The sequence below is a fragment of the Talpa europaea genome, assembly GCF_964194135.1.
Source record: "Talpa europaea genome assembly, chromosome: 2".
Classification (NCBI taxonomy): Eukaryota; Metazoa; Chordata; class Mammalia; order Eulipotyphla; family Talpidae; genus Talpa; species Talpa europaea.
Window position 1 is genome coordinate 22,045,485 of NC_140068.1, and position 25,321 is coordinate 22,070,805.

The 25,321-nt window shown below is 38.2% G+C and overlaps 1 protein-coding gene across 1 annotated transcript in view; it reads left to right on the plus strand.

Annotated features, from left to right (window-relative positions):
- The window catches only part of MAP7 (microtubule associated protein 7), a gene marked incomplete at both ends in the record, with an annotated part of 137,057 nt that overhangs the window by 102,330 nt on the left and 9,406 nt on the right, over positions 1-25,321 (plus strand). Inside the window, 8 exons of the mRNA XM_084228666.1 lie at positions 530-693; positions 1,549-1,666; positions 5,163-5,273; positions 10,353-10,466; positions 15,146-15,270; positions 21,656-21,771; positions 22,103-22,386; positions 24,376-24,598. Of these exons, the coding sequence (XP_084084792.1) occupies positions 530-693; positions 1,549-1,666; positions 5,163-5,273; positions 10,353-10,466; positions 15,146-15,270; positions 21,656-21,771; positions 22,103-22,386; positions 24,376-24,598 (1,255 nt within the window). The remainder of the gene's footprint in view (positions 1-529; positions 694-1,548; positions 1,667-5,162; positions 5,274-10,352; positions 10,467-15,145; positions 15,271-21,655; positions 21,772-22,102; positions 22,387-24,375; positions 24,599-25,321) is intronic.

A 25,321-nucleotide genomic window follows, 5' to 3' on the forward strand; every position in this document is an offset into this window, starting at 1 on the left:
TGATTATTGGTGTAGTGTCTAAACCTTTCCAGACAGTAAAATTCAGCACATCTTCTTCACCTTATTGCTAGCATATTAAATTATGCTCAAAATTAACAGTGCCATTTTTTTTCCCTTGAAAATTTGAGGAAAACAGAGGCCAAGATTGGCTCATTCAAAACTTAAGAACCCGGGCCTCCCTGGTAGTGCAAGGGATTAAGCACCGCACTATGAAGCAATCTTGCAGCCTCTGCAGCACAAGTTCGATCCCTGGCCAGCCAGGGAGCAACCCACGTGGCGCAGCAGACCTCTCCCGACTCCCCCGCTGCTCCCCTCAGCAGTGTACTTTGGTCAATCTCCCTGTTCTGTTTCTCACTCTGTCTCTAGTGAATCCTTTCACCTCCTGCATCTCTGGCTTGTACCCCAGTTCTTGTATGCATAAATAAATAAATCTTTAAAAAATAAAAACCTTAAAAACCCACATTTGTATAACCCTGATGGTTCAAGTTTTAAACCTGCTCATGTTTGCCCCTCATATTTCTTCCTGAAGCTGCAAGAGAAATAGTCTGGCTGGAAAGAGAAGAGCGAGCCCGGCAGCACTATGAAAAGCACCTGGAGGAGCGGAAGAAGAAGTTGGAGGAGCAGAGGCTAAAGGAGGAGCGGAGAAGAGCTGCTGTGGAGGAGAAGCGAAGGCAGAGGCTAGAGGAGGACAAAGTAAGATCTGCTTGGGGAAACAGGGAGGCTTGTGTATTTCAGAAATGCTGCAGATTTACTACAAACTTCCCATTAAGGTGCCAGGATGCATAGCCAAGCAGATACAGAATAAGTAGTCAGAGTTTGTTGGGAGGATGGGGTGTGGAAGTAAGATAGGAGATGGTGTGATTGTTGTTCTTGCCATCACAGAAACATTAAAAGTCTGTTTCTCTGGTCTACACCTTTAATTTATTTATGTTCAATTAATCTATCCTGAAATAAGAAGACCACTCTAAGTAATTGGATATCTGTAGGGCTTGCCATTTACTAACATTTGCACATAGATGGTCTCTTTTAGCCCTTCCTAATGATTGAATAAATATTATATATCTGCTTTTGCAAAAAAATGGAAATTTGATTAGAATGGGTAACTTACTTTACACAAGATCCTACAACTCAGTGAGTTGTGGAGTCAGGATTACACACATCCTCACCTTCTAAATTCCATTTTTAAAAGCTGTCACCACATGTGTTAAGCATCTATTTAAGCAAGGACCTGAACTACCACACTTATGTGAGTTAAGCATCCCAGAAGTGATAATAAAAGTTATTTAAGTACCTGTCATATGCCAAGGGCTTTATCGACAGGATTTGTAAAAATAGTGATTTCAGTAACCACCCGCTCCCCCCAAGCCCCCAGGTTAATATTATTGTCACCATAGGATAAGATACGGTAGTTAGGAAAGTATAGCATTTCTAACTTAGAAAATTAGGAGTACTAAGGTTGAAATTTTATCTCTAATTCCGTTTTACTTAAGTAGAAGAAGCCTCACACCACGGGGTGGAATCTAACCCTCACCCCTCTGTCCATTTAAGGAGCGCCATGAAGCTGTGGTACGACGCACAATGGAAAGGAGCCAGAAGCCCAGACAGAAGCATAACCGCTGGTCTTGGGGAGGTCCTCTCCATGGGAGCCCCAGCATCCACAGTGCAGGTAAAAGACAGTGGACACTTCTAAAATCACTAATTTTTTTTTTCCTGGACAGTAAATGTACAATTTCTTCTTTTTTCTAAGTCTGTGTTTGCAAATAAAAATCCTGGTGAAATAATTAAACTATACTTACATGGTATTTCCACTGCTTAAGGATAAGAGGGTGATGGAAGTAGGAGATAAGGTTCTCTCCCTTGACCCAGGCTGATTTCCTCATTGGTTACAAAATTCCCTAAAGATAGAAATCTATGCAATGTTTCTAAATGTGCTAGTTTCAGACTCTACATTATTTTAAGTAATTCATCTGCATAAAGGTTTCAGGATTATGGAATAGGTTAACCAGTTTTCTTTTTCTCTGGAAGCCTCATAACAATTTTGACTGATCAAAATCAATATGATGAAATTCTGTGTTCTGACCCTAATTTGTGTGTAGCACTAATGCTCTGCTTAAAAAAAAAAATTAAAAAAAAATTAAAAAAGGCAGGTCTCTAAAGCTCAAAGTAGGAGCATCTGACTAAGCTGTTCCTTATTCTTGAATGGGCATAAAACCATACTGAAATTTGGACTTAGTGGAAAACTTTATTTTTGTACTGTAAATTCAGTATACCTCAATTTTTATAAAGTATGTTAATTCTTTTTCATCTGTGTGAGTCTAATATTTTTTTTTGTTTGTTTACTTTGAAAAATCATTGTCTTACATTCTGTCCTCAGGTGGTTTTGTTGAATCATCATTCTCCTCTCACAATTTAGCAGGCCTGGACCACCACTTCACAAGTGTTGGTGGTACTAGTGAATCTGGTACAGACATCCCCATGGATGGTGATCTCCGGGCCTGTAGCTAGCACCTCGGACCTAGGGCTGGTCCATCACAAGGGGTCTCCACCACCTTAGTAATAATGCATGCTTAATACATCCCATTGCGTAGACCTAGACCTGGGAGATGGCAGTGTTTTCTTAAGTGTGACAATAAACTCAGGTGACTTAAAGGTGTTGAAATAAGCTAATTACCTGTGACGTGTTTATTTTCTTTTTAAATCACTGTTTTGTATAAAACCTTTCCAAGTGTTTTTTTAGCTAATGAATTACTGGGGATCAAAGTGCATCCAGCTGGCTGCGCCCTTTCACCCCCACTTCCCCAACACCCCATCAACACTGCTGTTGCCATTTTTAGTTCTAGGTCTTAATAGTATTTGTTTGGACTATTCTCTGTCATTCCTAACATTCAGTGTATTCTGTAACTCCTTCATTTAAAAAAAAAATCTAAGCACCTATTATCACCCTTAACTTTCCTATGACAGTGGACCAGATGTGAAAGCAAAACTTTTTTTCTGTCTTCATAACCAGCTGTATTTGGTGGAGCACATAGCAATCAACCATAAAGGGTGGTTGACATGTGACACTTCAGTCTAGGAGGAGTTTAACATGCATGCTCCCTGCAGAAAAGTTGTCATGCTGTATGTTTCACAGCTTTGCTTATTTTTCTTTTATCTGGCTGCATGTTTTATATATGTATGGTAAAAAGCACACTCTGTTACCGATTTGCAAACATTTTTAAAGGGAAATAAAGTTGTTCTGCTTTAGTTCTTGCTTCCACACTCAGGGTTTAACATGACCCTTATTACTACCAATGGGATCAAGACAAACCAATATTGTTGGATAAAATCCATTTTTAGCAGGGCTGTAAATTAGAGAAAATTGCTGCTATTGGTACAGAGAAGTTCGAAGATAATTGGAATTTGCCAAAGTTCTCAAAGGTCAAAATGATCTGCTCTGAGGGCAACCAGAGCTGACTCATTTACAAATACCGCTTACCTTTCAATGCCTGCTCATGTTCGTTCTCAGTCAGTGTTTCCTGGCCCACAGGCATTCTAGAAATGAAATGTAATCTCAATTAAATCAGTGTCTGTCTGCTCATGCATCGGCTATGAAGAATTAAACCAATTCTTCATAAATTCTTTTGCTAATTTTCATTTTGTACAATGAGAAAAATAAATAATTCTTGTTATGATTGCTCTGAAATTATAATTCTTTTTTGGATTAAGTCATATAATAAATGGTGTAGCTTCTTAATTTAACCAGAGAGGATAGTTACACTTGTGGCCACAATTTCCCTCAACAAAAGCCACAGCAAAAACTGTATTGCCCTAGAGTCACCTGGAAGTAACTTTTATTCTTCTTCCTTGGCCCTTGATCTTCACATTCATTCCATCATTAGGATGTTCCCCGTAATATGTTACCCTAAAATTTTATGTGCGGATTGCCTAAGAGCCCATCAGTTGCGTATAAATGTGAGTCACAGAAATGATGATTGGTATTTTGCTTTGTAATAGTAAAATTGCTTCAACCATGCAAATCGCAGTGAAAAGATGAGACTATATGAGGTTAAAGGAAGATTTGCTTACACCCTATTCAGTATAAATAATGGTTATTCTGTAGCGGGGGGAATAATGCATTTTAAAATTTTTGCTACCGAGGTTGTTTGTAAGACCAATCGGAACTGGGTTTTGAAAGCCTTTACCACAAGGAATATTTTTCTTTCTAGTTTTAGAAGACGCTAACAATAAAAAATAAAATATGACAAAGACCCTTTAACTTGAACCAATTTAGATCCCAACATCTCCCTGGAACCTAGATGTATACATAAAATAATGAGATTTTTAGATTTATTGTATGCCCCTTTTTTCAGGAAACATTTATATTAATGAACATGATTGCAGCTTGGTTTCACTGTCTAGACAGTAAACTAACAGCTGATTTTTTCCTCTAAAATTTTGATTTTTCTTCTCACTTGAACATTTAAGAATTACTGTGAAATTACTCAACTGCATGATAAACAATACTATTCAGAGGCTTGAGAGAATTCCGATTTATATTGCTGTCAGTTTTGTTGGGCAAATTTGTAAACCACACTAAACTGTTAAAAGTACAGAGGTGTGCTTATCTGTGGATTTCACTAAAGAAGTCCTGGAGTGGCCATCCTTTCTCTACTTAGAAAGGATTTTTCTTTCAATATGCTCTTCTATAATGAACTTTAATGTCCTGGTAAGATGACTCTGCAAATAAAGGTATCAGCAAACAAATGTTACCTGGTGTTCTTTTTATTCAAGTGATTGCATTCTATTTTACCATCACCATTATTCCTGCTTTGGGAAATCATGGAGACATTCACATTATGGTCCTCTCTCTGCTTCAATTCTGTCTCCAATATTTTAGTAGTCCTCCACTGCCTTTTCTTGGATCTTTACCATTTGGCATAACAATATGCTTGAATTTCATTGGCTGACAAATTAGTGAACTGATTTTATCTTGTAAGAAAAATGCTTTTTATTTCTAGCCTTTAAGTTACCTTTAAAATGTCCACTTAAAAAACTGTGCTATTATGAATGTTCTAGTAATCGAGCTGAAAGCATCCAATCCTAGTTTTTCCTTCCATCAGTGAACTAGGAAATTGCTATCCTGCATGCTGGCTGTCAATTAGCATTATCTCCATTTGTTTTAGATCCAGACAGGCGATCAGTTTCCACCATGAATCTTTCGAAACATGTTGATCCTGTCATTAGCAAGCGGCTCTCCTCTTCATCTGCAACTTTGCTAAATTCTCCAGATAGAGGTACAGTCAAAAAGAAAACAAAAATGTGTTCCATTATTTACTTCATGCTTTTTTTCTGAATGTTTACAGATAAAAACAAGCATCTGAAGTTGCTTTCCCTGCATTTCTTAAATAGGAAGAAAAACACTTCAGAGTAAAAAAGCAATAAACGGCTGAGCAGCATTTCCCTTGCGACGAGAACATTTCTCATTTTAGAACTTGGCTGAATGATTGCATTTAGCAGTGATGAAAGCGTGCTTCTCTCAACTCTTTAGTAAATGAGTTTACAGCTTGAAATCACCCACTTATCCACCAACATGCAAATAATCTTTGTTATGAACATTTATTTTACTTCCATCATACTGTCTTTGACCTTTCTTTTCTTTTTTTTTTTTGTATTTTCAGAATTACAGGTTTTGACTTTCTAAAACCTTTTTAAATGATTCATATTGATAGAGTTTATCTTGCTAACTTTTTTCATTTGATTAAGCTTTTCTTGATGCATTTCTTGTGTGTGTGGTTGGTTTTTGGTATCCATTTGCTTACTTAAGAGATTTGACCTAACTTCAACAATATCATCATCATTTCAGCCTCTTAAGGAGTTTAATAATCATAGTCCTTCAATCCACATTTTATTTAATTTTAAGTTATTCATCCCATGGATTTACAGTACATGAATGTCAAGTTATTTATAAAATCAGTTTTATTTTATGTATTTATATACCATAGAAAAGGCAAGCTTTTAAGATCACCTACTTGTTTTACATAGATAAAATGACTTTAAATTTTAAAAACCAAAGACTTATTGTGCAATATAAAAACACATACTCTTTAAAAGTAGCAAATTGTGGTTACTTTGAGTGCTTTATTAAGAAACTGGGAAAGGTTCAGTGTTGGTCTTTAAAAAGAATGTAATGTGTGCATGTTCTATATGTGTGTGTATATATATTTAGTATTATATAAAGTTGTTGTGGTGTTATTGTAATGTATAATATTTTATATGTTGGTGTTTATATTATCAATAATATTATTATTTATATTATTTATATATATTAATTATTTATAACTAATCTCTTAAAACAGTAAATGTTTGAACAACTTTCTATGCTTGCCTTTTAACATAAACAATTTCTATTTTTTAACCTGATTTGCCTAAATCATGATGTAGTCAAGTTGACACATAGTCATGTTCGGGACCTATTATCTGTTAAAGAAAACTGTTATCAATTAAAAATCTTTACATAAATAACCTTTAAAAAATTATATGACTATAACATAAAAATATAGCATCTGAATGCTATTCTTAGAGTTGTCTATTCATTTTTTTCTTTGGAATTGATCATTTATCCAGCACTTTCATTTCATAGTTTTGTTAACCTGGGTCTGAGACATACTAAAGTTGGGGTGAGGAGATTGGCGAGTAAACGAGTAACCTGCTTACTCTTCTGTGAAATAACCATGGCTAAATTGTCTGTTTCAACTAGAAATAAGTAGACACTTTGGAAATTCTGTATGATACTATCTGGTTGGATATTCCGAGGATAATCGGATCTTAGAACTAGGAAAGATTTGTTCAATGACTCATTTACTCCATGTGAGGTAATTGAGTTTCTAGGAGGTCAAGGTTCTGGCTTAATGTCCTCCAGGCTAATTGTTGGAGAAGAGAGACTAGAGCAGAGATCACCAGCTCCTAATCCATGTTGTTGCTATGCTGCATCTTCAGTTCTAACCATTATGGTCCTTCCTTAGATCTACCCTGACTCCACACATTCTTCCTTTGGTGAGGTTAAAGGTCAAGGGAAATTCAATGACTTATTCACATCTAGGACCAGGAAACTGCCCCTTGAATCATGGTGCAGACCTAGAAAATTAAATACTAAGCTGGATTAATGGGACAGGAAAAACACTCAACTTGGGAGTTCTGCTTCTTTGATCCCTTTTCAAAAGAACTATGAACCATTTCTTAGGTCTAATGAGCAAAGAGACCCAGAAGAAAGATTTGGTTCATCAGAGAGTTCTATATTGCCCTGAAGCAAATTTTTTAAGTAGGAAAAACCCTCAGTAGGACAGTGAGAGGCAAGAATAGAAATTCTTCTGAATTTGAACTTTCAATCTAGAAATTTAAATGATTTAGTTTATTTTTTGCTACCTATATTTAGAAGTTAGTTATGCTTTATCATCAAATTAGAAAGCACTTATCAAATGATTGAATTAGAGGCTTTTGTGACAGAATCTGTTAGAGGATATGCACCATTGCTAGATTGCTTGAGTTTTCTTAACCCTAGGACACAGCCATTTAAACAAGACTTTAAATTGAGACTCTGATATGTTCAAGGCTGACAATCAGGTAAAATGCTCTACTGGTTATTAAAAATACTGAAATATTTCCATACCAGTTGGTAAACATCTACTTCCTCAAGCCCCTCAAAGCTAATGAGTGGTATCCATTAACTCTATGCCTGTGCCCTACTAGGTTTTAAATTGTTTATGACTCAATATAGTGTCACAGGGATTGCTAAAATGACCCAAGTTAAAGGAAACCTTTGATTATCAAAGATATCTTTAATTGCTGCAACAGAGAAAATATGGACCCTGGAAGCTTTTACATTAAATATGTATGTTGTTATTTTTATACTGCCTGCTTGGCCGGCCAGCTTATTTCTCATGGAGGAAGACTAGGATATTTGAAAATAATAAGTCCTCGAATTTTTTTTCCTGGAATCTAGATCAAAGGATACCTTGGTAGACTTTGAGCTGAATATTCTCCTTGATCTAAGCAGTTTTTTGTTCATATTTTAATTTGAATTAATTGCCAACATTTTAAAATATGGAAAATTTCATATAAAATGTGAGTTTCCTACCTCTAATGAAAAATCAGGATCCGGCAATACTTGCCTGATTTCTGCACAGTCCCCCCCATCAGGATCTGAAATAGTGATTTCCTGCTTCTGGTGCAGCATGGCAGAGAAGATAACTATAATGTTTGCTTGCCTCTCCTGCTCCCTATTGCTGGAATTGTCAATATCTCATTTTTAAGTGCTTAAAAAAGATCAATACTATAGAGTTGTTTCATGAGAATTAATGCCTCTTCATTCAGGGGCTTATCTTAAAGTCAGTTGAAAAAAGAAATAGCTCTCCTATCCTAACCTTTACTAAACAGTTTTCTGCCTCTCTTGCTCAGGACATTGTTATGAATGATGTTAGAAGTCTCTTCCTCCTATCAAAATATTTTATTCACACAGCTACTAAACACATCTCTTTGGATTTGCTTTAAATACAAATCAAAGAGGGTTTTTCATGATGTGCAATTGAGGCAGATTCTTTGGTTGATGTCTTAAAGACTCACAGAATTAAATAATTGAACTTCTTAATGGAAGGAGGGAAAGGGTTACCTGTCTTTTCAATGAGACATTTCTGCAACTCTCAGCCACTTATAGTTTATCTAAGGAATGGAAGCATCCATCTTTTCTCATCTACTAAAAATATAGTCCTGAAGATTTTTGATTAATCCTAACCACTTTTCATCAATGATTTTATTCTGTGAGTGTATTCTTACTTTAGTTTACTTTATATTCCTTACTGATATACATCAACACACAAAACACACATACTACCATACTGTGGTTATAATAGCACTTAAATCCTGCGTACATTCTGCTGTGTAACTATTACTGTAGTTTTTATAATAGATCCTCTTCTTAAACTGTTAATGTCAGATAAAGATTTGATTTTACCAGGAAGATTCTCCTAATAAATAGAAAAATCTAATGAACATTTCACTAATCTTTAGATTCAGCAGAACATTGATCAACATGACCACCCTTTTAAAAGAAACTCAGATAATTAAGGTATTTATTGGAAGCTGGTGCCTTCTCTCAAAAAGCAATGTTTTCTGTAACATTTAACATTAAATGGCTTCCATTAGCATTAATTTCCTAGGATTTAAGTGCATTCCTTTAAAACATGACATACAAAAAAATGTTGCCCGAACAACTGCTCCAGAGACCAGGGATGTGCACTTGAGGCAGAAGGTGTAGAACAGAAATGGCCTTATCAGGTGTAGACAATTTTAAGAGTTTTTATAAGTAACTTGGAAGTGTGTTCTAAAATAGAGAGAAATGATCACTTTAGTGGTAGTTGTAGTAGCACTTTGCAAGCTTCTTCCTGATATTTTGGAAAACTAGTTTCTGTATTTCCTTGGACCATCACTGGAAGCTAACACTATAAGCAAAGTAATTAATTTATAACCAGCATGCATTTTCTAGCAGTAGTCCAGCCAAACCACAATACAATTTTGGACTAAATTATATAAACTGCAAATGAATCATTTTGTTATCTTACAGTTATTTTCTAGACTCTTCACACAACCACTAGTAGTCTCCAACATTATACCTATATTGAATTTTGGCTTTTCTACTTAATTTTACTTTGCTTCAGCTTTAGCCTTATCCTCCTCCCAAATTTTTATGTTATTGCCAAACAGGGTCCTGACAGAACCTGGCTTGCTAAACGGAAAAGTTAAAAGGATATTCCACACCGAACTGTGAATGCAACCTCTTTCATTTATTATCTCTAATTTGCCCCAGTTGCTCAATCTCCAGTTGATGGAGATCTAGCAGAATTTAAAGGAGACCCTTTCTATCTCTGGAAACCAGTCTTGCCTGAACATGCCAAAATCTCTGTTAGAGTGGCTCATACAGGTATTTAGGGAGCTTTTTTGGCTGAGATGCACGCCACCAGACCTCTGCCCACCCTGCCCATCTGCATGTGAGTGGAGGCAGCAGTGCATGCCAAATCTGTAGATGAAATGATGTTTCTGTTTTGTTACCTGTTGACAACTAAAGGAGGGTGATTAGCAAAATCTGTGTCCATCAGGTGAATATAGAGCCTGCTACAAACAATATCCTGAAGAAGGGCAGCTCAGGGAACTGCTGTGCCTTTGGACGGGTTCCTGCACCCCTAACTCCATGCCAGCTGGTTGCTCTGGAAAGCCTGGTCTCTCTCCAAGGTCCAGCATTTGGAAGTGATAGGTGCAATGCTCTCGCCCTCTTGCCCCTGGAGAGAATGCTTCTAACATCTTGCTTATGTGGTGACGTTTAGCTCGCCGCCTGCAGCTCAGCCCTTGGGAGAGCAGCGTTGTTAACAGACTGCTGACGCCCACACACTCGTTCCTGGCCAGAAGTAAAAGTACAGCCGCCTTGTCTGGAGATACAGGTAACACTGTCAAGGTGTAACTTTGCTGGTGAGGTAAAGTCCTCCTTTTGAAGCATATCTCTCTGAGCTGCCAGTTTCATCTAATCACATCTCCATTTTCCCCCAAATGTGTGCTTTTCTCTTCTTGAGTGAACACATTTGGAAATGTGTCAGTTGGTATTGGTTTCCTGCCCTGGCTCTTTTTCCTCAAAGCTTCCTTCTTAGCATCTTCTCAAGATGCCAGATACCAGGCAGACAAAGGATGCCCCTCTTTGTGATCAGGTGGCTTCAGAAGTTTCTGTTTGGTCATAACATGACCAGAAAATCCTATCCCTTACCTGCCTTTTTTTTTTTTTTTCCTGTCCCTGTATCTTAACGCATAATCAGAGGTAGAAATAATTTCATATTTAATACTAACATCTGGACTTGAAAATCAAATCAAAGTACAAAGGCTGCTGAAACAGTTTTATAAAGTGGCTGTGGGCTGGCCACTTACCCTCCCTGTACCAGCCTTTTGTATGTAATCTAGGAATGGCCCCCACCCCCACTACCAGTAACTCTGAGAGTTGTGGTGCAGGCTAATTAAGGTGTTCTTATTTGTTACATTCTTTGAGAATAAGTTAAAATGTGCCAAGTACTAGTTATTATAATTAGTTATAACTCCTCTATTTTTTTGAAATGCAAAACATGTCTGAATGTGTCAATTTATTTCATGGAAATGAGTATAGTGCCTATATCTACCTATAAAGAAAGATAGGAACTAGGCTTTTGGTAACGTCTACCTCGTGGGGAATTGATTTGGATTTTCCCACATATCTTTGGGCACAATTGGTAAAGCCCAGTAACCAGCCTACCGGCCCTCATCTTTGGCACTTAGGAAATTGTTCAGCCTCTTTCTAAAGCTTCCCTTTAAAAATGCTTTGCCTTTGCAAGCCTCTTCATGTTCACTAGCCCTCTTTACAAATAATAATTCTGGATGGTTTTATGAAGTCTTTCATCTACGGCGCCCAGAAAGCTAATGAGTATCAACCCTAATTCTTATAATACCCCTGGGAGACAGTCAACAAAACAACTGTGGGTGAATTCCCACCACTTGCTTCTCCAAACAAAGTACAGTGACAGTAAGTGTCTTATACCAGAACCCGTGGAGAATTGGTGACTTGATTCTAGATGCGTTCCCTCCTCCATTCTCAGCACTGAGGGTGCTCTGTGAGCTGTGCCATCTACGGGGTGACCATGGTGTCTTGTGCTTTCTGTCAGCTCTCACATTGCATCTTGCCATTTTTCTGGAAGAAAAAAATAGTTTATTTCAAGATAATTTTATTTTTTATCCTATGAATTTCATAGAAGTCACAAAAACCTTTCATTTTCTACCTAATTGGAAAATTTTTGCAGTTTAGTCCTATTTCATAGGATCTGAACAGTGTGTAACTTAAACTTCTGAATCGCCCCATTGACTGTTGTCTTATACTAAAGGACTGCGTCATAGCCAGAAAATTGTCTTTCTTTGCTATTTCTGTCATCTCTAACTTTTGTCAATTCTTTCATTCTTCCCTCTAGTCTTTTCCAACACCATTTCTTCATCTTCTGTCCATTCTACTTACCCATCTTTCCACCTTCTTCATTTTTCATATTCAATTAAGGTGCTTTTTATCTTTACTTTGCACCTTTGCCATTCTCCTTTTTACAAAGTTACATGTTGTGTGATTCATTTTAGTGTGAAGCAATGCATAGCCTTTTCTCGAGTTGCCTGAATTACTAATAGGTCCCTAAGATCATTGTTCCCTCTTACTGCATTGATTCAACTTACGTTTAATGAACCAAAATGTAATTTAAAAATTTCTTTCCATTTGGAAGGATATATGTAAACATCTCATATTTATCTTGTCAAAAACACATGTTCCATCACTGTCATTTTTTTCACCTCTCCTTGATTGTTCTTTCTGGTCTTTCCATTTTAGTGTTGTCCCTTGATTTCATCTTAGTCCCAATTGCCATTGACAGGAGGATAACCTTATGTCCAGAGGCAGGGTTACAATAGATTGAAACAGCTCTCCTTACCACAAGGTGTTTATTGATTGCAAACATGCAGAACAAGCATAGAGCAGTTGAGACTTGGGAATCACAGTCTCATACCTCTCTTATGTGGCCACTGCTTTGGCTTTAATATTCCATGTCTCTTTTTAAAATATATTTAAAATCATGTGATTACTAGAGGCTTGAGATTAGTGAGCTAACACATGCAAAATGCTTAGAATAGTACCTGCACAGAGTAGGCAATCAATAAACATTAATATTTTATTCTCTGTGCAACACTTCTACTGCTTAAACTATACCATCTTTTCTCTTCACCCATTGTTTCATATACAGCATCTTGAATAAGAGAAAATAATGCATGCTTGCTACCAAGAATAGGACAAAATACAGTATTATAGAAGACTTCTCCAAAGACATTTTATGTCTAATTAAACTGCTTTGGAATATGAGGGGCACTCTGAAGGGAAAATAACTATATATTATTCTTATTTCAGAAGAGCACAACTATTTGAATAACTGATTCAAGGTTTCAGGTTTTTCAGTTGCTCAGAACAACATTCTCTGAAATGTAGTATCCTTAGAAGATGTGTTTGGTTTTTTAGCCACTGTTCCTAAATTTGAAGGGTTTGTAGTAACCATGCTAAGCTTAAGGATATTTTCTTAATGTTCTTAATATTACCTTGGCAGTATGATAAAGAATGAACCAGAAGGCATGGTGAGACTGGATTACATCCAGGATGAGCCCAGGAAGTAGTGCATAGATATCCCCTGAAATTATTAGTTTGCACTGGGGGCGGAGTGGGGGGGAAATCATGTTTCTGTGCTTCATTCCTTTTTCAGTGCCAGATTCATGGCCCCAGAGCAGGACTTTTGTTGTCCAGAGTTTCTTGATCCTTGAGCCAGGTGAATGGCCTGCCTGTGCTGTGGGACCTGAGTGCTTTACCTGGTCTTTAATCCCACAGAAGTGTCTTGTGCCAGGATGTTATTCTCTCAATGCATTTGATTGCCTTGGAAGAATTTGCATTAATGAACTCTTACAGTCTGGAAATGCAAATGCTTTTTATGGCACTTGAGGAAAATTATTTTCAAATGGTTTGCCCTGTGATCATAAGGCAAATGAGGAGAGGTTCTCCTTCCTTACAACACAATGGAAACTTCCTTCGTCATTCAGTCTAAGGCAAAGCTTTGTCAGTTGCTAGTGAGACACACACGTTTCTTTAAAAAAGAGCTGAAGGAAAGTGAAGTGTTTTAGTTTATCCTGAAGGAATAAAATCGTATTTTTCAATGATGGAGAAGGAAGTACATTTACCAATCTATTCACTGCCATACTGTTCAGTGCTCACCAGAAGATGAGAGGCATTTAATGAAAGAGATCACATTAATGAAGATGCAACTGATCGGCTTTCTGTCTACAGATTAAATCAGAAAACAAATATTTTGACTCTATAATCCTGAAATTAAGATTATCCCAAATTTGTCTTGCAAACTAGTTTTAATTTATTAATACTATTCAGTTGACAAAATGGTCTCTTTAAAGGGTTGCTATCATGACTGGCACTAGGTAAAGTCATCTTATAACATGGACCAAACACATGATATTCCCCTCAGCAGTCCTGTTTGTCTTATTTTTTGTTGGAAAACAAGGTTTCTGGATTAGCCTGAAAATGAAACTTGGAACTTTAGTGGCCAAACTTTTGACACCTATGCAGCATTAGATAAAGTTCCTTAAATCCATCGTTGCTCATAATCACTTGATTAAGACAGTGTTCCTTTGAAGGTGAATGATCAGAAACTGTGGTTTTTCAAAAAATATTCTATCTTGAGTACAACTGTAAAAGATCATGATCCATGATTCAGCCTTGATTTTGGCAATTCTAACATCTTTATGTTCTGTTCCCTTTTTTAAATGACTTCATCCCTTCCCCCTATACTATATTCTGCTGCTTGTTGTAAACCATAAAATGCCTTGGTTTTGAGGGCAGCCCAGAAGCATGCATTTGATTTGCATTTAAATATTTAAATAAATAATTTACAGATTTCTACTCCCACCCCCTTATTAGTTAGCCTTATAAGTCTTGACACCTGGTAAGACTTGATGATTTAGCATTTAAAAATTTCACTTGCTTTTTTCCCACGGCTGTTAAACTTTACTCCTGGCATAGTTATATATATCTTGCTTGCCTGCTTGCTTGCTTCCTTTCTTTCCAACTTTTGTTCCATCTTAAAACTAATTAAGAAATATCTGATTATAAACCCGTTCTTTTATAAAAATTATCTTATATCACTACTGTAGCATTTTTACCAGAACCATCAGTTTATAGGAATATAAGGCCATTGCTTTCTATAATTATTGAATTACATCTATATATTTAATCATAAATATTAAATAGTGTTAAATAGCCAAATAGAGTATATATTTCAGATTTTTTCATTTGGACATGCCTGCCTTTTGGACACTGTAAACGGATAGGACTTAGAGGAGAGTTGAGTATGATGGTTCTGGACACCTTTAGGTAATAACATCTTCTTCCTACTTTTCTCTCTATCTCTGCTTTGCTCCTTTTCCTGAACCTGCTTTTGGCTTTCTTCCACCTGCTCCTCTGGCACTCTTGTGTGTAAAACAATCACCTGCACCCTAGTTATCCCCATTTGTCCTCGTTCAGCATCTTGCAGTCCCATCAACATGCCTTACAAAGCTGCATACTCTAGAAATTCGCTGGATCGACCAAAAGTCTTTGTAACACCACCCGAGGGCTCTGCGAGGAGGAGGACCATTCATGGCACAGCGGTGAGTAGCTACTGGGAGCACCTGGCGCCCCCGGGAGCCTGTGCTGTTTCTGCGCGGTGTGGGTCAAGAGTGTAGATGGTGACATCCACCTTCCTTCCCATCCCACCAGTCTTGAATCTGACTGACCTCACGCTGGTGTCCCCACACATTCTCTCTACTTGAGGATTTGCCCTCTCCCTAAAAATTTGAATTTGGAGGTGACACTGGTCTTGGTCCAAGCATGTATGAGTGGCTAAACTCCCCAGCTGGAGCCTACATACAAATAAGTGCAGTGCCAGCACGTGGCATGTGTCTGTTGTTGAAAGTAAGGAGCCTTTGAAAGAGAAGTAGCCCTCACCTGCTTCTCTGCCTTTTATCCCAAACACATGCAGAAGCTACTGAATTCTGAAATAGGGTTCACTAAAAAAGCAAGATAAAGAGTTTTTATCCTCTTTGCTCATCCCTGTCAAGACCCAGATCTTAAAATGTAGTGACAGAGTGTTTTGAAAACACTTATTATTTGCTAAGTAACCGATACCTACAATGCCACTGCACTGTGTTATAAACTCAGTTTTTGCAAGTGACGAATATAATTTGTACTTGTTATTACTGGTATGGTGGCTGAGCTCATATTAATTTTCACCATGCCGTACATGCAATGAAGTCACTTGCATGTTTCCAGGAAGCTTCTTTGTTTTGAACTGTGTGTTATTTTGGTATCCCTTGAAAGATGTAGATTTGTTTTGTGGTCTTTGTTGTATTTTATTCTTAAAGGATTCACCAATCAAACAGCAGATCTCATTGCTTTTTCTCCCTTGGAGAAAGCATGACACATTTAATGAAAGACTGATACAATTTTTTAAAATCTTCCCAGAACAATTCAGATTTAATAAAGCTGATAGACACTTAAAGGGGTTTTGCTTAGACATTTGAGGATAATTTGAGAATTGTAAGAGCTTTATAGCTTTGCCTCCAGGCAGTTTTCTCTCAAGCCCTGCAGGCTCTCAGGCATCAGTGTCTAATTCATGACTGAGTCAGACATCCAGACCTTCAAACCAAAGGTGAAACCACCTTTGATGTCTGGGAAGTTTTCCATCCTTAGCGTGTTGTTCCTTCAGAGATTCTAGCTGTTGACAAAATGCTTTATTGCAACAGAACAGCTTTGGCCCCAAATTTTGGATACTGTGGAGATGACTGAGAAATCACAAAATTAAAGTGGCTAAAGGGGATATCCAAAATGGAGTCAGGTGCAGTAAGAGAGTAGAACTTACGTCTGTCTAGTATGCCTGACTATTTGATAACCTGCATTTACAACCACATAAGATGCCATCAGCAAACCAGCATCCTGACACCTGCCATTGGGGAGTTTGGAAAGATAGGGCCATGCCTTCCACAAAGACCAAAAAATGCTATGAGATCTCCATTTCACAAAGGACAGTCTATCGCTGCACTGGCATACAAATATCCCTCCCTTTTGCATGTTTTTCTTTCCCCTTTTAAAGACTTTACTACTTACTTCTGTGAACCAGGAGCATTCAGAAGGCCTTGCCCCAGTCCATAGCAGTCTCTGAAAGACCCCAAATGAAACTTTGTTCTCCTTTGCACATAAACCTCTGGCTCATTGCTATAGTTTTTCTGGTTAACAGTATTTACTGCGGAGGAAAAAGCATTTCCCAAAGGAAAAATATCTTGCTAAGGATAAAAATCCTTCGAGCAGGGAAATTGGAGGCCTGACCTTGGGCAGCAGATTATATAAGGGATTTTCACTGCATGATCCAGAACCTCTACTTTCTCACCCTTTTAGTTTAGCTTTGGGGTATTTGTGTGTGTGTGTGTGTGTGTGTGTGTTTATGCCTTCCTCTTTCTGTATTTGAGCTGTTGGTCATCTTCTCACTTCTTTACAACCAAATATTAAGTAAATACCTATTGCCAGAAATTGACTCCACAAGTCATTCATACCCTGGAACTGTCACTGTGGAACTCAGTTGAGCAACTAGTGACATAGTAAGATGCAGCTAATACAGTTTACACCTTTACCAGTTTTAAGTGTACACATCAGTAGTGTTCTGTATATTTGCACTGCTGTGCAATCTCCAGAATACCTTAAATCTTGTAAAATTGAAACTATATCCATTAATCAACTCCCTATCTTCTCCTCCCCTGACCCATAGTAACCATCATTTTACTTTGTTTCTATGAATTAGACTACTTTAGGTACCCCATATTAGTAGGGTCATGTTGTCTTTTTGGCTTATTTCACTTAGCATGATGTCCTCAAGTTTCATCTGTATTGTAGCACATGACAGGATTTCTTCTGTTCTTTTTAAGGCTTATGGTATTCCATCATGTGGGTGGGTGGAAGGAAGGAAGGAAGGTAGATACATAGATAGGAAGATACCATATTTTATTATTCCATTCATCTGTTGATGAACATTTGAAAACTTCTGCCTCTTGTCTATTGTGAATAGTGCTGCTGTGAACATGGTATGCAAATATCTCTTCAACATACTGCCTTACACTCTTTTTATACCCAAAGCAGGAATGTTGGATTTTATACTTCTGTTTTTAATTTTTTGAGGAACTCTGACATATTGACTGCATCATTTTACTTACATTCCCACCAACAGAACACAAGGGTTCCATTTTTTCTACGTCTTCACCAACACTCATTATTTTCTTTTGCTAACCACCTTAATGGGTGCAAAGCAATATCTTAGTGTGGTTTTGATTTGCGTTTCTCTATCAGTGATGTTGAACAACATTTTATGCTTGTTAGCTATTTGCATATCATCTTTGGGAGAAAATATTTATTCAAACCCTTTGTCCAGTTTTTAACCTTAACCTTTACTTTTTCAATATTTTAATTGTTTATAATTCTATTTACCCTTTATCAGATATATGATTTGCAGATATTTTCTATCATTCTGTTGGTTGCCTTCTTACACAGTCATACACAGAAGTTTTTAAGTTTGATGTAGGCGCAATTGTTTCTTTGCTTTTGATGCCTGTACTTTTGATGTTATATCCAAGAAATCATTACCAAATGCAGTGACATAAAGCTTCCCCCACATGTTTTCTTCAAGAAATTTCACAGTATTAAGTCTTATATGTAGATCCTTAATTGAGTTAGTTTTTATATGTGGTATAAGGAAGGGTCTAAGTACATTCTTTTACTTGTAAATGCACAGTTTTTCCAGTACCACTTGTCAAAGATTGTCTTGCCCTCTTTCCCAGCCTTCTTAGGGATACTTGAACCATACATACAACGGTTTATATCTGGACTTTCTATTCTACTCCATGGGTATGTGTGTCTGTCTTTGCTTACTGCAGCTTTGTGACGTGTTTTAAAATCAGGATCTTTTGAATTCAAGCACAAAGAAGAACTTTGTTCCTTTTCAAGATTGTTTTGGCTACACAAAGTCTCTCAAAATTCTGTGTGAATTTAGGATGGATTTTTCAATTTCTGCAAAAAATGAGATTGAATTTTGATGAGGATTGTATTGAATCTGTAAATTGCTTTTGATAGTTATGACATCTGAACAAGTTTTCCAGGGCATGAATGCAGGATGTCTTTCCATTTATTTGTATCTTCGTTGATTTTTTTTAGCGATGTCTTCTAGCTTTCAATGTACAAGTATGTTTCTTTGATTAATTTTATCTTCAAGTATTTTTTTCTTTTTGATGTAATTGGAAATGGGATTGTTTTCTTAATATCTTTTTCAATTTTAGTTAACTTTGTTCTAAATTCAAGTGGCTGTTAAGCACTTGAAATATGTTTTGTGAGACTGAATTTAACTTTAAAATTTAATTAATTTAGGTCTAAATTAAAATCATCAAATGTGGCCAGAGGTTACATATTGGACATCACAGATTTAAAACATGTCAGTTATCAGTAAAGTTTATGTTAGACAGTGCTATCTATCTTGTCTCTCTTGGAGAGGTTATTTGTATTCTAAGCTTAATGCAATTGTAAAGTTAGACTTTGTCCTGCTGGTAAATTGTTTAGACCATTAACATGAACTGCTTGATGCATGTAATCCACCTAACTTCTGGAAAGGGTCAGCAAGAAAAGTGATTATGTAGACTGCTGGCTATTTACTCAGCTCAACATGAGAATCAGGAGCACCATTAGGTGACTAAGTACAAGATCAATGAAAGGACTTTTGAAAGAACTATGAGGGCAAAATCATCTCTCTGCCTGGAAGAAAGTTGTCAGGTATTGAGCATTGTCCAAGCCATCTCTCCCCCCTCCCTCTACCCCTCAGAGATGACTACAGGAGATCAGTTTGGAGAAAGAAAGATTGGTTTAATGGTACTTTAACAAAAAAAGGACTATCTAAGGACTATACATTCTTATGTAGGTTTACTGCCTCTTGCCTGTCTTATTATCATGACAAAGGTGGGAAATTTGTCCCCAAACCTTCCATTTCACAATTATCCTTCCTGACTTATTTTCCCATTAGATCACTCCTTGATCTGATTTCAGCCAAATTAAAATGTTTTAAGGAAAAAAATGCTATATGAGGAACCTAACCCCAAGCTCCCTTGGGAAGAGCCTGTACCTTCCACTCTGGGGACTGATCTGCCAGAGACATAATTGCCACCCTGTACACCTGCCAAGAGAGTCCCATATGGTGGCTGCCACTTCTGTTAGCCAAGGACTGCGCCTGCTTCCTGAGGTCCCACCGCCTGCCTTCTGGGATCAGAGGTGGAGCAGAGGGTTTTGCAGCCATCAGTGAGGCAAAACTGGTAGCACCTTAAAAAGCTCTTTCCTGTCTCAGTCTTCATTGGTTTCACTTAGAAATTCCAGGAGTTGAATACAGTAGTTCCTCTTTATCCCAGGTTTTTCTCTCTTTGCTTTCAATTACTTGCAAGAATTCCTGGTCAGAATTTTACATGAAATGAGATATTTGAAAAAGACCATTTACACAAAACTTATTACTGTATAGTATCATAATTCGATTTAATTAATAATTATTAATCTGTTACTGTGCTTAACTTATAAACTTTATCATAGGTATGTTTGTATCAAAAAACATATATGGGGTTTGTTACTGTCCAAGGTTTCAGGCATCCTTTGGGGGTCTTGGAACTAAGCCCTTGCAGATAAGGGGTGTCCACTGTGTTATCTGATATGCAGTTGTCTTTGCCCAACTGATAGCTCATAAACTAGGAGGCTGAAAGAAAAATGGAGAGAAACAATTAGAAGGGACACTGATGGGAACAAAAGGGAAGGAAAGGAAGCAGAGAGTTGATACTTGAGCCAGGCAAAAAAGGAAAGAAGAAAAGGGAACCTGCCAGCTGACTGGGCCTGATCCCCGGTACTATTCTGCCCCTTTCCTTGTGCCCTGGCTTCAGCTTTCTACCTGGACCGCATAGAGTGAAGGGCTTGTTGGTGACACAACGAGCTAGGAGCTATCTACCATAATGTCAGAAAAGTGAATTTTCTAGGCCTCCCTGATGGTGCAGGGGTTAAAGACTCAGCCCTATCAAGCTATTGTCAGTCACTTCAACATGAGTTCCATCCCTAGCTAGGGAGCTAACCTCTTCTTTTCACACGGATGCCCATCCCAGACCACTGCTATGAGTTTCAGATATTTAGAATGAGTCCTTCAGTACATTTTTTGGTCTTGGTTGACTTTACACCATCAGACCACTTCTGTGTCTCTTTTTGCCTGTTTCAATTTAAGAAAGGTGGCATATCTCTGAATTATTAGTTGGCATTCAGAGGAGGCCTGATGTTTTGGCTCCCCCCCTCAGATTTCGATTTCATCCCTAGTGAAGAATACTAAAAATAGCTTATGTTCCTCACTTTGAACCTGACTTTTCCTTCAAGAGCAAGAGGATGCTGGGTGAGGAAGAACTCATTTGTGTAAGAATAGAAAGAGAAAAATGACTTGATGTCTGGTACAGCAAGTATAAATTTTTTAAAAGCAAAAAATTAGGTTAGTATTTTCTGGGGAGAAAAACATTAGAATACTAAAATATTAAGAGGTAAAGACATGTTTTAATTAATAGTGGAAGTGATTTTTAATCAGTCTCTAATTAAAGACTGCAAGTGATTTTATTTTGACATTAGTGCCAGCTAACCAGACTTTGCTACTGGTAATTTTAGATGAAATGTATAGAAAGTAAACTTTCTAAAAATATGAGTGAATTTTATTTTTGTAAATATAACTGCAAATGTCACATGCCCAATGCCTCCTCATTAGTGTCACAATATGTTAAGTAATAATTTTCAGCTTTAGCTGACAAGGGCCTTGTGTTAGGGTGGAATGGATAGACATGAAAACAATTAGAATAAATTTCTGAAAGGTTATTAAATAAATTGCATCTCAACCATTGAATACCCTGAAAATAGTTGTCCAACTCATGAAAAAATCTAATTGTGTTTCTCTGAACTTAGAGCTTTAAAAGGGAGAAGGAGAGAGAAAATGTACCCTTCCACCTTACACCTGGCCTCCGAAGGGCTATGTCTCCATCTAATCCCAAAGCAAGATCACCAGCTTCCTCCCGACTTTGGTAAGTGAGGTGGAAGAGACTGGCTGGGTTGCTCCATGTTGGAAAATAAGTAGCCTCTGTCTTTTGAAAGGAGGCTGTTCTCCCCGTATTGTGTGACCTTGAGTTGGGGAGGAACATTTTTCCTTAAAGGAAATAACAAAGAAAACTGAAATGAGTCTCTGAGGTCAATATTTCTGCATTTGCCACATAAAGGACAAATATACATAGATAAATATCTTTATTTTTTACTTTGGTGTTGTAGGACTATTGCAAGGTAGAAGTATGGGGAAGGAAAGTTCTGGAAAGCCTGTTCTGAAGTGTCCCCTTCCCTTTACATTTGTTTGTTGCCCAGGCTCCCATCCAAGTCCTTACCTCATTTACCTGGCACACCCAGACCAATATCATCTTTGCCTCCTGGATCAGTCAAAGCTACCCCTGCCCAAGCCCGGCCCTCATCTCCTGGCAACATCCGTCCTGTCAAGAGAGAAGGCAAATCAGAAACGGAGAGGAAAGACTCCCAGAAGGAACCTCAAAAAATTGCCAATGAGTCTTCATTGAAGGGCAGGGTACCTTTAGTGAAGGTGGAAGAAGCCGCAGTTGAGGAGGGGACCACTGTTGAACCAGAGGCTTCCTGTGGTAAGAATTAACTCACTTGGATGGAGTGTGAATTGATGCTTTCTCTATACTTGCTGCCTTTTTCTTCTATGCTTTTACTTTGCCTTTATTAATTCATTCATCTGTTCATTCTTATTAGGGACTTGGAAATCTCACTGTGAGACTAACTTTGGGAACTTAAGTTTAATTTTCTTATCTATAGAAAAAGAACCATACATCCAAACACCTTTATGTTGCTGGATCCATAGTGTGTTACTTCACTCATGGTCTCTCAGTGGCTGAGTCTGGTCTTTCACAAAGTGTGATGTTCAGAGCATCCCCTTCAGAATTACTTATGTTACCTACTGCTGAATAATTATCCCAAAACCTTGCAGCTTAAACCAACAGCAGTTATTACATCATATTGGGCAAGAATTTGGAAGCAGCTTAGCTGGGTGGTTAGAAGGTGGCTCAGGCACATGTGTTGTGGCAGGTGACCCTGTTGTTGCATGACAATGTCTCCATAGATTTGCTTGACGCCCTGAGGTCTGTGCTTGCTCTGGGGCGTCCTGAGTGAGTGATCCTGGGAGAAAGAATCACATGGAACTCACAGTGTTCTTTTATGCCTAGTCTCAGAAGTCACATGCAGAGAATTCACAATTTCTGTCATACTCTGTTTATTAGACACAGGACATAGGTTCAATTCACACACAGGTGGGGTAAAAGGGAGGATTTTCAGAGAATTTATAGAATATTTTTAAAACTACCACATCTGTAATGTTTACAGCAGAACCTTGGCCTCACCTCAGACCTACTGAATCAGAATCTATGGTGAATCTAAGGACTCTGAGGGACTCTAAACTTGTCAGTTCACTCCTGTGCAAAATTGCCAGGTACAATTCAAAGTGTCTAGTTAAATTTCTCCATTCCTGTACACACTGGAGTTTAAGGACCACTACTTTAGCTTATGTGCTTTACAAAGCTCAGATTTTTCCCCCCAAGTATCCAGTAGATATCATCTCCCCTGGCTAACCACATGCTATTTTGAAATTTAAAAATCACTTGCATCTAGGAATTATTTCCTGTTGAAAATTGTATTCTTTCCAAATTTTCTTCTCAAGACTTAATTTCAATATAGAGGATAGTCACAAAGAAAGAATAGATGGCTGGAGAAAAATTACTGTATTCTTAGAAAATAGAAGAGTCCCACTCTTGTCTGCATGGGAAGAGAGAGATGTGAGAGAAAAAAGTATACTGATGGTAGAACTTGTGGGAGGAGAAGGAGAAACGTAAACTTGAAAGAAAGGTCTGAAATGGTCAGATGCCCCGGTTCACCCCTTGCTTGCATGTGAACCTAGCTCCTATGCGAGGCTCCCTGCTGTGCTGCTCCCAGGTCATTTCCTTGACTCTAATAAGACCAGAGAATGCTGTTCCATCTTACCTGTGCCATCTGGACTGACAGTGGAGGCCCAGGCTAAAGGCTGAAGAGGCAGGCCCTGGACTCCAGACACCTCAGACATGTAGGCAGCTCTGGGCTGACACGTGAAAGGAACCTCTTCCTTGGATGTCCTCTTCCCAGCCAGAACCTGGGCCCACAGCGTGGTTGTAGAAGGACATTCGTCCTCTGGTAATGAATAGTCACTAAAGAGCAGGAATTTTTCAAATGTAATGACAAACGAATGGACGCTCTCATCTTCCTTCTGCTCAGGGTATAACTTCCCACACAACTTACCGTGAGGCCCTCTACTGGGTACACAGTATATGTGGTTAACTGATTTAACGTGTATAAAAATAAGACTTGGTGGCACAGTGGCAGCTTTGTTGGATGTCTCACTTACACACGCAGCTTTTTGTTATCTGTTGCTTGGATACAGATAGAATACAATGAAACCGTGAGAACACAGGGTAATAAACATTCCCTTTTCTTTTATAATGATAAATTCTAGGCATGGGGTGTGGGGAATGCTAGTTTTTGTTTTGTTCTTTGGGTTTTGTTTCCAATTGGGTTTCTCCTTGTACCTGTTTGTACAGCTGCTCCAGCTCCAGCCCCAGCCCCCGCTCCAGCCCTCGACCCCACCTCCACCTCCGTCCCGGCCCCGTCATCCACCATGACTGCCAGCGCTTCTCCTAAGGCCTCTGCAGGCACTACCGACCCAGAAGAGGCCACCAGGCTGCTAACTGAGAAGAGGCGACTGGCCCGAGAGCAGAGAGAGAAGGAAGAAAAGGAGAAGAGAGAGAGGGAAGAGCTGGAAAGGTAACGAAGCCACATCACTCTGCCTCATGTTACCAATGTCCTGGTGACACCTTGGATTACTTAAATCTTCAGACTGAGTCAAGACGGGGTAGTCGTAATGAGGGTGAATCACAGTTGCTCTTACCTGATGTTCCTCTGACCACTGCGTTCTTGTTTTTAAATCACATTTTCTTATTATAACGACAGTCTAACAGTAATGGGAAAAGGTTTAAAGAAAACTGTAGTCGTAATCTCATTGGATTTCAACTGTGTACATCTTGGGTAATCCTTTCTAGTCTCTCTGAATAATGTGTGGGTGTGTATATAGACAGAAATAGACACACATATTTACATAATTATAACCACAATAGAGATACAAGTGTGCAATCTGATTTTTCACATATCTTTAATCTCCATATTTCCTCACTCTCTTTCTAATTAGCATTCAAAGAGGCACAATTAGAGTTCATGTTTTCTTCTTTCTAGACAGAATTCCTCCCAGGGTAGCTGGGTGAGGGTCTTAAATGCCCACTGCTCACCTGTCAAGACACTATGCCAGAACAGTTTGCTTAGTTATCCTCTTCCCAGGGCTAATAAGGCTGATGTCAGTGTAATATAATTGTTCTTCACGTAAGCAGAACTGCCCCTCTGGGCAGGATCGGAGCTCCATGCTTGGCTGCCACCTTGGGTGGGTCCAACCCAGGATGCATATTTAGGGTCCCTCGCCTCCTGTCCTGTGCCAGA